A 15,183-nucleotide genomic window follows, 5' to 3' on the forward strand; every position below is an offset into this window, starting at 1 on the left:
AGGTACGAAGAACTACAGGGAAAAGAATATTAAAATGACTTCTAATGTAGAATTTAACTTGTTCATCTATTCATCTCAAGATACTTTATTAAAGTGGTATTAAATTAGTGCATTAAATAAGCTAGTAAGTTGAAGAACAAGCAGAGAAGGCCTTTCTGATTCTGATTAAGGATATTCACTTAGTCCTCTAGATCCCTCACTTTTTTCAGTCTTTTCTGCTTTCAGCGTTAATTCTGTCAGTCAAGTCCTTGTCAAGATTCAGAATTATTCTCTGAAAATCCAAAAAAACCTTCATTCCCATTAAAAATTGCCTGCAAACGTGTAATTCAGGCTTACAACATATCTAGCTGAAACCCATAATTTCTCACAAATTCAGATTACTTTGTTGCTATACCATGTGTATATTACAAGCATGTATCACAGCTGTGTCTCTGAATATGCTATTGTAAGGTTAACACTGGCAAGTTTGGCCAAAATTCTCACTGAGATTGTGCCATGCCAATCTCTTTTGAAGACGGCCTAGACCACTTTCCCTCAGGTTGTCAGCATAACAGATAAGCAATATTGCAGAACAAGATAAATTGTTCTTTTTTCTTTCTTTAAAGAGAAAAATCAAAAAGACTATCAACTGTCTTTATGAATCGCCCAAGAATAAAACAAATGGAACTATGCCAGTAAAGTTCTGAATAATTACAACGCATTCAAATTGGAGGAGTTAAACCACAGATAAGACACTAAGAGACTTCGTCTTAGAGCACCAACATCACAGTTTCCTGCGCTGAGGTGGAAAGTCCATGCCTGTTTACTTGCCTGCTTCCAGCAGTCATGTTCCCAAAAGAAACAATTATTGTTGTATTAAACCAGCGTAGTCGAACAAACCATTCTGACCCTGTATTACTGTGTACCTTTTTGATGTTCCAAAAAGGATACACAAGTAACATCAGAAACCTGGATTCCAGTATACACTAGTGATCAGAGCTATAGCCATAAACCCAGACATACCAGGACTTCTAATACAGAGAACGAAGCAAGATCTACAAATGAAAGAAGAAAGATGGCATCTGACTAAAGCATTAGAAAACGCTTTAGACGACATGCCTGGAATAGAAGAACTCTGGTGGAACTAAACAAGTGCTATTAAGAACAGTATAGTATAGAATGGAAAAGTAAAACTTGACAAGGACAGAGAAACAAAAATAAGATGCACACTTACTTATTCAAGTGTTTCCAAGCTGCAGGGAGGCCAGACATTTCTTCATTCAGCACGTATTTCTTTGTTCCCATGCAGTAGTTTTCCATGTATTCTGCCCAGTGTAGTTGTCGAACATCAAAATTAAAGGCCTGCATAAAATAAAAGCTTTCATTATTAACTGCCAAGAAAGTCAATCATTTCTGATAAAGATGTAAAGAAAGTAACTACCTTTCTATCAGATCAATTTCATTGCAATGACAATTTTTTTTTGTCCTTAATCATAAGAATGATTCACGTTTAGATCCATCTGTGACCCAACCAGCTTCTCATACAATCAATCTCCTGCAAATTTCAACCATTCCATGCCTTATTTTTCCTCTTCAGTAATATTCTTCCCTCAGCTTCCAAGTGCACTAGTTTCACATTTCATCTGTCTGTAAAGAACTGTACTCTAGAAGTAACAATTTTGTGTTGTTTCCTTTCCAGCCAGGAAATAATTCTCACATCCTATAGAATAAGCACACTGCTCTGTACCGAGTTCACTGACAGAGATGCGGTTTGTTTAACTGTGCTTATAGTTGTACCACTATGTTTTAAAAAGAGTCATAAGGATATCTACTGCAGAAGTTACTACAGTACATTCACAACTTCACTTTCTCACTGACGTCCATTACTTCATCCCAAACGATACTACAGCAGCCAGTTAAGTCCCGATAAGGTCAATAAAACCACTAGCTCACAGCTTCTGAACAAAATATTTAAACGTTGCTCTGTAAGAACCTGCCTAATACGACCGTTCTATGAAATCACAAGCTAATACAACAGCTTGTTTACTGGTTCTGCAAGTTTCACTCCTCTGTTGTTCCCAATCCCTCCTAGCTTGCATGTTCCCACTAAATGTCTTGCAGTGCTCACAGTGATCAGCTTTGACACGTTAAAAGAGCAGAAAAAAATAATCCATTGAGCAGAGATGGGAAATCTGATGCTTAACTACTAAAAATACTGTATTTAATGACATTTGAACAAGCCGATAGTGAAATTTCACCAAACAGAGCAAGTCAGAAATCGATTACAGCTTATGCTATGAAATGTAGTTAGTAACAATGAACACACAGTTCCACTGTGCTTCAGAAAATAACATACCTAATTCTGGAAAAACTATCAAAATCTGGGAGGGGAGGGGATGGAACAGGAGGAAGAGTGAGGTATTTCTTATGAGACATTTCGTTCACTCTTACTCAGGTCCTCTGTTCAACAACAGTTTTTGTTCTTCCTCAACCACCTTCAGGACTTTCGTCATCCTGCTTCTAGGTAAACTTCCCCACTGCATGGGGCAGTTTTAGTTCACAGCGAGTGAGAGAATTTGAGGACATGTAGCTGTATTGCCAAAGCGTGAAAAGCACACACAGAAGTTGTCACTAGTTTGAAACACAAAGAACAAACAAAAAAGCCCCTCAAAACCTACCTCCTGTTCCTCAGAAAAAGGAGACAGTGGTCAAGAAACAAAGCCTTGTTTTACTCATGATGCAGGTAAAACCAGTAACAGCTTGGCTACTTGGCTGACATATAGGGCAACACCTGATCATGTGCGATCAAGCCACGCTAACAACCATCATTGTATACAGCCTCCTTCAAGGGGTCCTGTCTTTCTTCATCTCCGATCAGATCACTGATCCGGCTTACAACACAGCCCTGTACAGACACCTCGGTACATTCAAATGGCTGTGGCAGGACTATCCAGAACTGAGTTAGTACCACACTTAGTTCTGCGTTGCGGTAAGCAGCATTACTGACTCGTGTCATCTTAGAACAGTAAGTTTGTATTTCACTTTCAGTCTCCATATCACACAGCTACTTACCTTTTTGTCTTCAGGGGTTAGCTGATTCATTAGCATAGTCATATTTTCGGTATTCCAGACCCAAGAATTGCTCGTAAAATATTCTAATAACATCATGGCCTTATGAAGACATGATATTGTTTTCAACATCCTACAGTCCAAGGAATAGAATGAACAGGTTACAGTGGTAAGTATTAGTTCAAACAAGTAAAACAATAAGTTTTATAACCCCACACCTCTACTTCAACATAACCCATCCTACTCTGTACCCAAACCATGAAAAAAGTTATTCAGATACAGAACTATCCTATCAGTCTAAAGCGAGACGTTACTGGACTTTAGCTGTCCAATCTTGATATGAAAGCAGAGCTTACCGGACAGCCTTTTTTTTTTTAAATTCTACTTCCCCATGGAACAGTAAGTTTCCTCTCTGAAAAGAGCGGCCAACAGAAGACAGCATTTTACCATCCTTTCTTTGTAATTTAGGACAGTGATACTTAATGCTTTTCACTTCAGCATAACTGAAGCATCTAGCTGTACCGAACAATTTAACTTGATGAACTTGTTTAAAATAGAGTTACACAGTGCAGAACACAGCAAGGGAGTAAGTTTCCCTAACCTTCTGGCACACTGTGCAAGGCCACATCTCTAAGAAAAGAAAACCCATTTATTATGGTCGGTAAGAGACCAAGGCTTAGAAGCACCAGAAATACAGCTTTGCCCCATTGTCCCTACTGTTACTGCAGCAAAGAGCAGGACGTATTCAGTGGGGCAGATAAACCATAGATCCTGCTAGTTGGGTGATCAGTGCCAGGCTACTTCAAAATATGCAGAAATACCTTCTGTTATCCTTTATTACGCAGGGGTAACAACTCTGTAAAGATATCACTTGGCGTACAGAGAAACTTTGTTAGAAGGATCAATTTGGGCAAGTTTCCCTTTGATCAGAATACCTGAAGTAGACCCAAAAACCATGAGTTATCCACTCTTAGATGAAAGAATTTCCTTGTTGTGAAGGTGGGAACTTTGCAAGCGTTGCAGAACTACAGACGATCCCTCAGCTTTAGTAAGTACTAGCTAGTACTCACATGAAATGCTATTACATTTCCGCTTACGGGGCTTGAGCTATTTCCATCTCACAGAATTGCTTCCAATTTGATCCTCACAGCAGGGCACAATGGTCATTTTAAGCAAAGCAGAGGGGCACATAGGAAAAGCAAAGAAAGCAGAACAACCCAGCAGTAACAGGAAATGGCTTTCTGAAGCTAAGTTTTGTTCAGTAAAATACATAGCAGCAATATAACTCCCCGATTTTTCTCTGAAAGTTGCCTTGGTACATTCATACTTGTAGGGGAGACACAGCACAATCCCAGAAACTCTTTCATTACAACATATTGACTAACATTAATGACTGCTATCTCACTATCTAAGGGAATAGTGAAATTGCCTCTAAGTCTCACAAAACGGAGTATTACAATCGGCCGAGACCATTGAAAAAGAAAAAAGTATTTGGAGTGCAAAAAATATGAACACTTCCTTAAAACCTTCCACAGGAGCATACTTATAGAACTGTATTCCAATTTTAGACCATCAGTTAATTTCATCTGAAAGCATCTAGGAATGTCTACTAACACCCATTTACAGTTTCCCCAGCTGGGCAAGTTGGCTGTATGGGAGCTGAGTTGGAGTTCCTCTGATTCAAAAAATAATTAAGCATATAGACTGTGTCCAATACATGTCCTGCGCTAACAAGGCTGAACTAAACATCCAAAAAAAAAAAAAAGGAATGATCCTCCAGCAACTGTCTTAACAGATATAAGTCCAAAAAAGTCAGAAAAAGATAAACTCGGAAAGCAAAGAGCTCACTGGTCAGAAGAGCCAGAAAGACCACTTAGCAAAATGCCCTGGATAACAATAATGCAAAACAGGACAAGGCAGCTACATGCTTAGACTCTTCTGTGGATGCCTGTCCACTGACAGTCTTAAGTTTATTTAATGTAGTTGAACTTATTGTGCCACTCCGGTTTGTTATGCTAAACCGGAAGAATAGCTAGATTCTAGTTAGAGCGCCTAGACTGCTTCAGTACAAGAAAACTTGCGTCCCTGCAAAAAACTAAATGGTGTAAATGAAAAATCTGAGTAAGTGTAGATTTGGAGCTTGCTACCGGCCCCTGACATTATTTTTAGCTCTTCGTTTTCTAAGAAGAGTCTCTAACATTTGCAGGGAATCGTGCTGTCTCTACTTATGGGGATGGTTTTAGAACACAGATAAGCTGATTTGAAAAATAAAACAAACACACTCAAAACAAGTGGCTAAAGACAATTCTTTTAGCTCAGCTGCAGATTCTGTCTCACATTGCATTTAGTGACTGGCAACAGAACCAGCTAATTGAGTTCATCATCAGAAAACAGTGTTGTTTGCGGTGTGATTTTTTTTTAGGATTAGCTTCTCATTATATCAGCCAAAACAATCAAATGCCTCTACATTCTCTTAACTGCTCGATCCGACTCGAAGGAAGTGAACATGTGGCTAAGGGATGGCAGCTTCCCCAGTGACAACTTGGTAGCCTGCACTAAATCAACCTGAAACTATGTTTCCCTCTCCCACCCGCCTGGCAAAAGAAAAGGAATTATGGTGACAACCTCTTATATTCAGAGATGTCAGCAATAAGTGTCATTTACTGGACACTTATTCTGGCAGACTAAGTTTTGTTAGAGAGATTTTCTGACTTCAATAGCACCACATTCCTCCTGCAAATGGGAGTACAGATGACAAAGGAGAATGTGAAAAGTATGTAATGAAGCTTTCTCTCTCAGCCTGAAATTGATATATACACTTGATGGCAGTTAGCTACAATTCTTTAATATCAAAGATTCTTTAATATCAATAATTCTTTAATATCAATATTAAAGATTCCTCCTAAGGTATACGATACAAGTATTCACATTTGTAAAATGGTAAGTTTTTATTTAGCTGTAAGTGTTGAAGTGTAAGACAAGAGGAATTCTTTGTTTCTAGCAGCTCTGTTGTTCCTGTAAGTGCAGAACTTTTTTTCAAAGTATTTGCAAGGGGAAAAACCACAGTCATCTACTCAATGAAAGCATACTGTTTATGCATTTCTGGTTTGTAAGACAGAGACTATGTCAAGGGTGCTTCGTGTTAAGCTTTAAGAAGCTTTAACTGATCTCTTCATGCCTCCCTGCGCTCATCAGCTCTACCTCCTCTTTAGCTTTCTAAGAAGCAGTAGCAGAAAATGAATAGCTGGAGAAACACGTGAATTACAGCTTCAATATTTCATGCTACTTTCTGTTAGAGAATCACAGAATGGTTGAGGTTGGAAGGGACTTCTGAAGGTCATCCAGTCCAACCCCCCTGCCAAGCAGGATCACCTAGAGCACATTTTGCAGGATGGCACCCAGGTAGGTTTTGAATATCTCCAGAGAAGGAGACTCTGCAACCTCTCTGGGCAACCTGTGCCAGTGCTCTGTCACCCTCACAGTAAAGAAGGGCCCTGTCATATTCAGGTAGTACTCCCTGTGCTTGTTCTTCCAGAGTAATTGGAAAGACCTGCCGGGTGTGTATTTTCAATGGCTTTAAGATTTCAAACGTACTGAGCTGCTTTTGAGAAGAGATGGTTCTGCTGTGATAAGTCCTGTGCAAAGTTACAGGCAAGAACTATGCCTTATATTAGACAATTAATAAGCTTTGCTATGCAACTATGTACATATAGCAAGCTACTGACAACACTGTCAAACTTGTACAGTGAGAATTATCACCACTGTTTATACAGAGGCACAATACTACAAAAGTCTACTTAAGTAGTTTAAAATATTCAATCCTCACTATGACATTCGGTCCTTATTGTACTTGTTCCATCTACAAAACTCAGAAGAATTACATGCATTTTTTCTTCCTTCATTTTCCTTAACTCTTACTCAGAGAATTGTTAATTTCAAGAATGTTTCACTAGATGCAAAAGCAGTGAAAAATAAGTTCTCCATCTCACTAGAAGTTTTATCTACTTCCACGAGTACAGTGTACCAGAACAATTTCATATTGCATAAAGATTTCAATGGGTTACGTCTTCAAAAAGTCCAAACCCTTCAATAGAAGGGACTTTTGTTTGCTTGTTTGTTTTTTATAATTATGAGCATATTCATTTAGTCCTAAAGGGTTATAAAAACCAATTAGTTCTATTTGCTAAGAATTTCTCATATAGTGACGGTACAATATCCTGACAGTATGACAATAGTGCAGTTCAACCTACGCGGCAATTTCACTGATCAGTTTTTCCTACATTATATGCAATACAGAGCCTAGAAATGTATTCAGATTCTTCACAGAGGGCAGGCTGTAGACCAGGTGAAGTCAAGTTAGCACAATATTCGGATTTGCTTGTGCTGATTTCATCATTTTTTTACTACACTGGTCAAGTTTTTCTTGCTAAATTGTGGTGCAGAGAGGTCACATTTTAGATTAAGCTAGCCCTTCACTCAGAAGAGCATGATAACAAGCTTAAAAATCTGCAATTAAGTTTCCAAGGCTCTAGAAGTTCCCTAGTGCACGCTACCTGGTAATTAAAACCAGAGGTCAACCAGACAGAATGACAACAGCAACAGTAGTACACCCCTATACTAGTGCCACCTCCAGCCCCTCAGTTAAAGTAGGTTTCAAAGTACTTTGAGCCAGACAACTAGAAAAAAGCAGAAGAATAAAGATCTGGCTCATTTCTCTGCTATTATTAAATAATGCATGAAACCCATTAGGATTTAAAACTGCATGTCTCCTTTGCATCTCGATCAGAGTTCCCTTCTATTACGCTTTAAAGAAAAAAATGCCCTCTTTTTAAAAGGGCTTAAAATTAAAGAAAAGAATCCCTGTATAATGAAAGCTATATTCCTGTAAGTGTGCTGGGCATCAAACTTAAAAAGTTTTAATTCCAAGCAACTGAATGAAGTGTGCTACAGTTTGCTACCTTAGCAACTGAAGAATCACTTTTTGATTTAGTTGAACCTCCCATCTTTCCTCCAAACTTGAAATCTTGTGCATGATAGGAAACCTATCCAGTCACTACTACATAAAACTAATTAGGAATACTCAAATAATTTATACTTCACAGGCCAGAAGATACACGTTTAACGTCACCTCTTGTACTAGTACCGATTAAGGTTTAAATTCTGTGTTTGAACACTAAACAGGAACTCCAGAAAAAGCAAAAAAACAAGATTCAATGTTTCCAATGTTATACACCTGTAAGAGCGTTCTAAACAATGTGTTTATTTATAGCCTTGTTTTACTCCCATAGGTCAAATACTTAAAAGACTGGACTTCCAAAGACTGACACGACTCTGGCAGCATCATTTCCTGTTTGGAAGACAGCAGGTTGATATCTGTAGTATAATTATTTTTAGCAAGTGATGGAATCTTGAGATATATCAGGGAATTTCTATTAATTTTTATTAAGAACATTCTATATTGCAAAAGAACCTAAAAAGCTAGGAATTCATGCTTAATACCTTCCTGTGATACACAGAGCTTAAATCTTTTCAATGTGGAGAGATGACTGCTCAGGCAGAGATCTCTGTCCCTACTGTTGCTGTGAGTGCTACGCTATTGAGTAGGCTTGGAACAATGGAACCCAAGGCAGTTTAGAAGTTTTTGCCTATGAACTACCTACATTGCTTCCTTTTATTGATCCGGTGCTAAGCATTAAATAAGTTTTCCCCTCCTTGTAAGACAGACCGAGACTACAGGACAATGAATGAATGTTCACTTGTATTAATACACTGTCACCGTACTGGAGACTTTAGAGTCTGATGATGAATACTTTTGAAAACATAATATATGCAATGAGTTAAGATCATATGGCTTGGCAGATCTGAAACAAATTGCAGTGACATCTTATATTCCTTCTATGTAATCTAGTTTGGCCTAGTTAGCAGAATTATGCAATTTTTACCACTTCAGAAGTTAGCCAGCTAGTGGTGTAATTATTATAAACTGAATAGAATGTTGAGATGATACAAAGCATACCAGATGGAGCTGTACCATCTACAGGAATAACCCACAGTTACTTACTCTGCCTCCCTTCCACTTTCAGTTTATAATAGCAACAACAATCTTAATGCCAACCGCTTCCCCAAGTTTACTGACTGACTAGGATTCTGACCCGAGACACATCGTGGACAGCGTTGGTGAGTCAGACATTAATCTCTTAGAAATGCAGTCAATGGATTGTTATTGCTTATAGTTAGTAAATCTAAATAGTACCCTTGTCGTGTCGTCTTCATCTCCACCACCTTATCAAAATATTTTTAGCCCTGTCCTTCTTACCATGGCTTATGACCTGTCAATCTGAGCAAAACATCGTGAAAAAATGCAGGCGATATATGGGAGACTGTGGTCCGACAGTGATGCAGAAGGGGGTTTGAACAAAGACTCATGCTACGGTGCCTTACTGCACTGCTTAACGGATTTGTTGTGTAGTTCAAATATAGGTGCTTTGCTGTAGGAGAAAAATAAGGATCAACATATTTTAATTATTTATCATTCAAGAATAAACATAATTTGCTAGATCTTGTATTCTGTTTACCTTGATTACTCAACCCCCCAAACAAAATATCCAACAAAAAACATCCTCATTTTCGCTAGAAAGTTTAAACTCGCTTCGAATTCAATGACCTATTCTCAGAGAAAAAAGTAGAAAAGGTGAGTTTTAGTCACACAGCATTCAGGGGAAGAAGAAATCAATATACATCACAGTGGAAGCATAGCTTTGTTGTTTAAATCTAAGAGGAACAGAAGAGACAGAGCTAGTCACCATTACCTTGAGCTTCTTCCAGTAATCCTGAGGTAGATATCCTACAGGAATGCTGGGGCCTTATGGCTTACAGCAATCCAGTAATGATATAAAAGGTGATCGGAACTTAGATTAACACTGGGCCGTCTGAAGGCCTGTTCAAGAGGATTCCTCTTGAAAGCAGAAATTACATGGCACTCTGAGAAAGAAAAGTTGCGTAACAGCTTTGATATGTAAAGTTCAATGGTTTTCAAAGTACATTGCAGCGTACAATATTTACTTTAGTATGCTATTTAAGTAACCATCCTAGCTCTTCTAATAACCACAAAAACTAAAACAGCTATAAGCTTTAAACCTAAGATACTGTTAAACTGGTTCTTATTATATCGAAGTTTTTTAAACCTTTACCTTCAGAATATTTTACTGTAGCTTCTCTTTCTGGTCCTCTTCCCTACCGTCAGTTGATTTTGAGAATTCAGAGCAATTTCAGTTTGCATAGCATGTAAAGCTATTTAAATATCCATCTGTATTTCATAAAGAAGGCTATTCTAATCTTTTAAATGAAGAACACTTTAAAAAAAGTAGGCTGAGGACTTTGCAAGCATCTGAAGTGCATTTCAAATTACCCATATTCAAGCTTTTTTAAAAAACATTGTTAGCATTGGACTCCAGGTCAAACTCTTGTTGACAACTGAAAATTCTTCACATGGCAGACACGTACATCTTAAAAAACTACATCAGAATTCACTTTATCTTTGTAGTCATCTCTTGTAACTTCATTCCATTGCTTACAGGAAGCCTTTAAATACCTCAATTAGAATCGTAATATAAATGAAGCCAGCAACTTTCCAACTTCAGCTGAAATGATAAGGCTTATAAATATAGATACATAAAACAGCAAAAGCAAGTAAAAAGGGTGAAGAAAGTAGTCAAGAGAAATAATATGGATTTAAGTATTTAAGATAAAGAAGAAAACTAACAATCTTTACTGAGAAATTATTTCTAAAAACATGTAGAGCTAATTAACAGCTTTACCATACCAGCCAGCTTGCATTGCTATTTATTACAGAGCTCTTAAGCCTATTACAGAGCTCTTAAGATGCGGGTTACATTTTAGTCGGGATATCTAAGATGAAAAGAAGTGGCCATACTTAGAGATTACTTTTCCCTCAGCGGGAATAGAGGAAGTCTCATGTAACCATTTGAAGACTAAGAGCCACCTCAATCGACAATTAACTGAAGCTAGACACGACAAAAAAGCTTCAAGTGCAAAACTTGTCGTACACCCTCCATTATGCAGCTGTATAAAGTAATCCCAATGTTGAGCTCTTTACTCATATATTTACAGGAAGGTTGGCATTAAACCCAACATTAGTACTGCTCCTCTCGGCAATGCTTTTCTCTGCACACTACCCACGCTCTACAGATTAAGCCGTTGAAGCATCAAGCAGAAAAATCAGTTCTGCCATACTTTAAAAAAATTGAATTAAAAAAACAGGAACAAAACGGAAGCGATAACTCTACAAGGAGAGAAAATCAACGGAAGAGAACAAAAAAACATGAGGCACTGCAAAATTGAGTTATGGCTGTTATACTAATTTCAATATAAAAATAAAATTTGACCTGCAGACTATAGCCTGTGCTTTTATTACTGATCTTATTTTTCTATTAAAGCTCATAAAAAAAGAAATATGACATACCAACTTCACTCCAGTGGAAAGCGTTGGTACCACATGTTGTACAGTTGTATACCATGATATTTCTTGGTCTGGAGGGGAAAAAGACCAAAGAGCACATCAGAAGACAAAAAAACACACAAAACACATCAAAAGCCATATCTAAAGTTCTCTTTGCCCTCACCATCATTTACATAAAGCAAAAGTTGTCAGCCTCACGTTAGGTTTTTTGCTTCCTGAATCCTTCCAGTATTTTAATCCATCTTTAACATCTGTATATATGATAGTTTATAATTATAACTATGTATATATATAAAACTGTGTGTATATATACATACATAAATGACAAAAAAACGTATATATTTTTCCCCAGAGAAGGCTTTGCCTACATTATTCTAAGTCATACTGATTGCACTGAGGCCCAGGAAAAAAAAATCAGGTATAGCTTATACAATAGTATCATAGGTGATGTCTTCCTTCTCATCGTCAAATGTTGGCCATTATCCTAAGTTACACTCTGCTGGACTAAAGCTGTTAAAACCTTAGAACCCTTTTGTCCTAGATGAATAGCAGGACACCGATTAGAAGTTCAACAGAAGACTGATTTATCAAAATGCACAGTACCATCACTTCAAAGTACTCAGTGCTTTCAATTGTCACCTGCTGCACCTATTAACTCCAGAATACTAGGCTGCAGCCTGTGTCATACTGACAATAACATCTACTGGAACAAGACCTCCTACTGCACCATTGGTAGCTCTCATTGTTCAAAGAATTCCTTTTCCTGCCTTAAAAGAGAAAAAAGACAAGACGCACCAGTAAAACACAAGAAGCTTTGCTGTCTCCAAAAGGAAGAAACATTTTTTTTCATTACTTACAGCAATGAAGAGGCCACTAGGTCCACTGAAGTTATCAATCCATCCCTATCACAAGCAGGTAGGAAGGAAAGGTTTTCGTGTAGTGAAGTCAACAGTTTAAAGTGAAAATTTGACAAGTTGACCCAGGAGAGCAATACTAATTTCCATGTGTCTAAATGAAGTTCTTCCATAGTAACTTGTTATATCATCAGATTTTGCTACAACTCAGACATGAGATCCACCTGCAGTTTCACTGGCCCCTCCAGGTGAGTAGCTAGCTTGTTATTTCTTAGTTAATAAACCGCGAAGTATTTCCTACATAAATACATTTTGTTGAAAATATTTCACTAGCTTATATCAACTCAGTTTAACAGTCAATAGCAAAACTGCTTATCTGTCTTTTGTGTTGTTTTTTTTTTTTTTTTTGAATTTTCAGATAGACATTTTCACTCAACTTCAATGCCAGTGTTTAAACATTACATACTTAATTAAAATTTATATACTTACTGTCTGACATATATGTATATTGTACCTACTCAAAAAGGCATGTGATGTTGATGTATTTTTAAGTGCTTAAGAAATATTCAGCGTTGAACTGGAAAAGCCGTTCCAGCGCTATCTCCCATACTGGAAGAAGCATATAGCATATATACTATACATCAATGTAACAGAGTTCATAAAGCTTCTGCCATCCCCTGCCTTGGCTGAAACAAGTGGAGTCCAAACAGTTTTACGTCCTGCAGACCCCAGTTTCATTAATGATAGTATTCAGCTATTGACACACCAAAGCACCTCGAAGAGGGAAAATAGATGAAATTACCTTTCTTACTTCACGATTCTGTATAACTATTTTGTGTGTAAAATAGTATCTCCCATTGTGACAGATGTGTATTGTTCTATGCTTAGAAGTAATTTATCCCCTAAGCTTCCCACATACGAATGCTGTATTTGATATCTTTTGTATGAGAGTTGTTATTCAGAAGCAGTCAAGCCACAGCTTTAAGTTTAAAAGATTTTCCTCTATGAAGGTCACTACATACACAAGCTGTCAGTACGTGCTACAGTTTACAGGCGTGAGTCATGTGAAAACTCAACGTACAGGAAAAGGCTCCTTCCAGCTAGCACCAACAACAGATGGCCTTATAACGGCTATGTTTATTTTTGCAGCTTCTTGCTGTACTACATATTCGGCTAAGGCTTTTGCATAAGTGTAAGTGTTAGGCCTATCGCCAATCAGTTTAGGTGTAAGATCGTTCACCAGGCTGTTAGCGTAGCAACCACATAACCACCAAGTGATTATATGAAGGTGCTTTATTCAGCGCTGGAAGCCGGGGCAGGTGCCCAAATCTGGCTTCAAGTCCCGTTACTTCCCAGCCATTATTTATACATTCAACATTACGTAAGGTATACATATTCATTACAGGTTGCAACATCAGCCTCGCATTCCATTCTAATTAGCTCCCCTCCCCTTTGCACATGCGTGGCGCACTCTGGTGGTCGTCCAGGTGGTCGTCCAGATGAAGTAAGGAGTCTTCCTCTCCGCTAAACTTTTTCACCTTTCTCACTCGACGCATGCTCCCTCCGCTCCTTGGTTCTGCTTCAACTCATTTCAGCATTTCCAGGCCCTTATCCAAGGTCAGGTTGTACCTGTTCCCTCCCAGGGTTCCCCTTCAACGATTCATTTAAATGTTCAGTGTACTCCCTAAGTTTCCAGTGTACATAGATTAATTGATAATGTAAGTACATTTGGCAATGCTTAATTATACTGTATGACCCATCACCTAAGAGACATTAATAAAACATCCATTCGATTCTCCCCAACACTAACATTTCCCCCCTTTGAAAATACTTCACTCATACCAAGAGCAAGTATTTTCATTACTATTAGGTTGAATCAGGTTAGTAGAGGTTAGTGAGTATAACTTGATATAGAGATTAGTAAGTATAATCTTAACGCATCTTCGTTAGTCTACTATCTTATTGATTCCTCTATGCCTGCTTGTTAACGCTAGTACTATAGGATGGGGGTGGAGTAAGTGGGATAGGGTGTTCTGGGTGATTCCCAGTAAGGACTCTCATTATTCGGCGATTCCATGCACTACTCCTAACTATTTCTCCTTTCACACACGAGAACATTACTCCCATTGCAGCGAATACAATTAACAGCAGCACAATGCTTTGTAGGAGAGACTTGAGCCATCCTTCCAGATGAAGGCCTAGTCCCTCAAATCCCACAGTCCCACTGTATCTTAGCCTCCTGACAGATTTTGCTTAATTGTCCTTTTAAAGTTTGGTTCATCCTCTCTACTTGACCACTAGATTGAGGCCTCCATGGGGTATGTAAGTTCCAGGTAATTCCTAGTAACCTACTAACCTCCTTAACCACATTGGCAATGAAATGTGGTCCCCTGTCTGAAGAAATACCCAATGGTACACCAAATCTAGGGACTATTTCCCGTAGTAACCATTTTACCGTTTCTTTAGCTTGGTTGGTTCGACAGGGAAGGGCCTCTGGCCATCCTGAAAAAGTATCAACCCCTACCAATAGGTATTTATAACCTCTTGCTTTAGGCAATTCCACGAAATCTATTTGCCAGTAATCTCCAGGCTCTATTCCAGCTCTAGTTCTCCCCATCTCAGCATGTTTCCTTGCTACCGGGTTATTCTTTAAGCAAAGCTCACATTTTGACATTACTGACTTTGCCATTGTTAACATGTGTACCGAGATGACACCTCGTTTCAAATAGGTCACCATTGCTTCTGCACCCCAGTGACATTCATTATGTTTTATTTGTAAGATTTCTCGCATTACTATAGGAG

General features: G+C 38.2%; 1 protein-coding gene across 1 annotated transcript; it reads right to left on the reverse strand.

Annotated features, from left to right (window-relative positions):
- Window positions 1–272: 272 nt before the first annotated feature.
- Window positions 273–13,594, reverse strand: LOC308186084 (fatty acyl-CoA reductase 1-like). The gene is made up of 5 exons (XM_080575002.1): window positions 12,385–13,594; window positions 11,531–11,598; window positions 9,365–9,536; window positions 3,052–3,181; window positions 273–1,341 (listed from the first exon to the last, which is right to left on the reverse strand). Exons 1-5 carry the CDS (start codon window positions 12,552–12,554, stop codon window positions 1,210–1,212), a joined length of 672 nt encoding a protein of 223 aa, XP_080431128.1. The 5' UTR covers window positions 12,555–13,594; the 3' UTR covers window positions 273–1,209.
- Window positions 13,595–15,183: the final 1,589 nt, after the last annotated feature.

This window comes from Anser brachyrhynchus (genome assembly GCF_964034855.1).
Source record: "Anser brachyrhynchus genome assembly, chromosome: Z".
Lineage (NCBI taxonomy): Eukaryota > Metazoa > Chordata > Aves > Anseriformes > Anatidae > Anser > Anser brachyrhynchus.

Excerpts from the sequence above, each read along its gene's own strand:
- LOC308186084 (XM_080575002.1), bottom strand. The coding sequence starts at position 12,554 with ATGGAAGAACTTCATTTAGACACATGGAAATTAGTATTGCTCTCCTGG. Across the intron at positions 11,599-12,384 it reads CTAGTGGCCTCTTCATTGCT|ACCAAGAAATATCATGGTAT; the intron begins GTAAGTAATGAA and ends TTTCCCCTCCAG. Across the intron at positions 3,182-9,364 it reads TTGACAGGTCATAAGCCATG|GATGTTGAAAACAATATCAT; the intron begins GTAAGAAGGACA and ends CTTGGACTGTAG.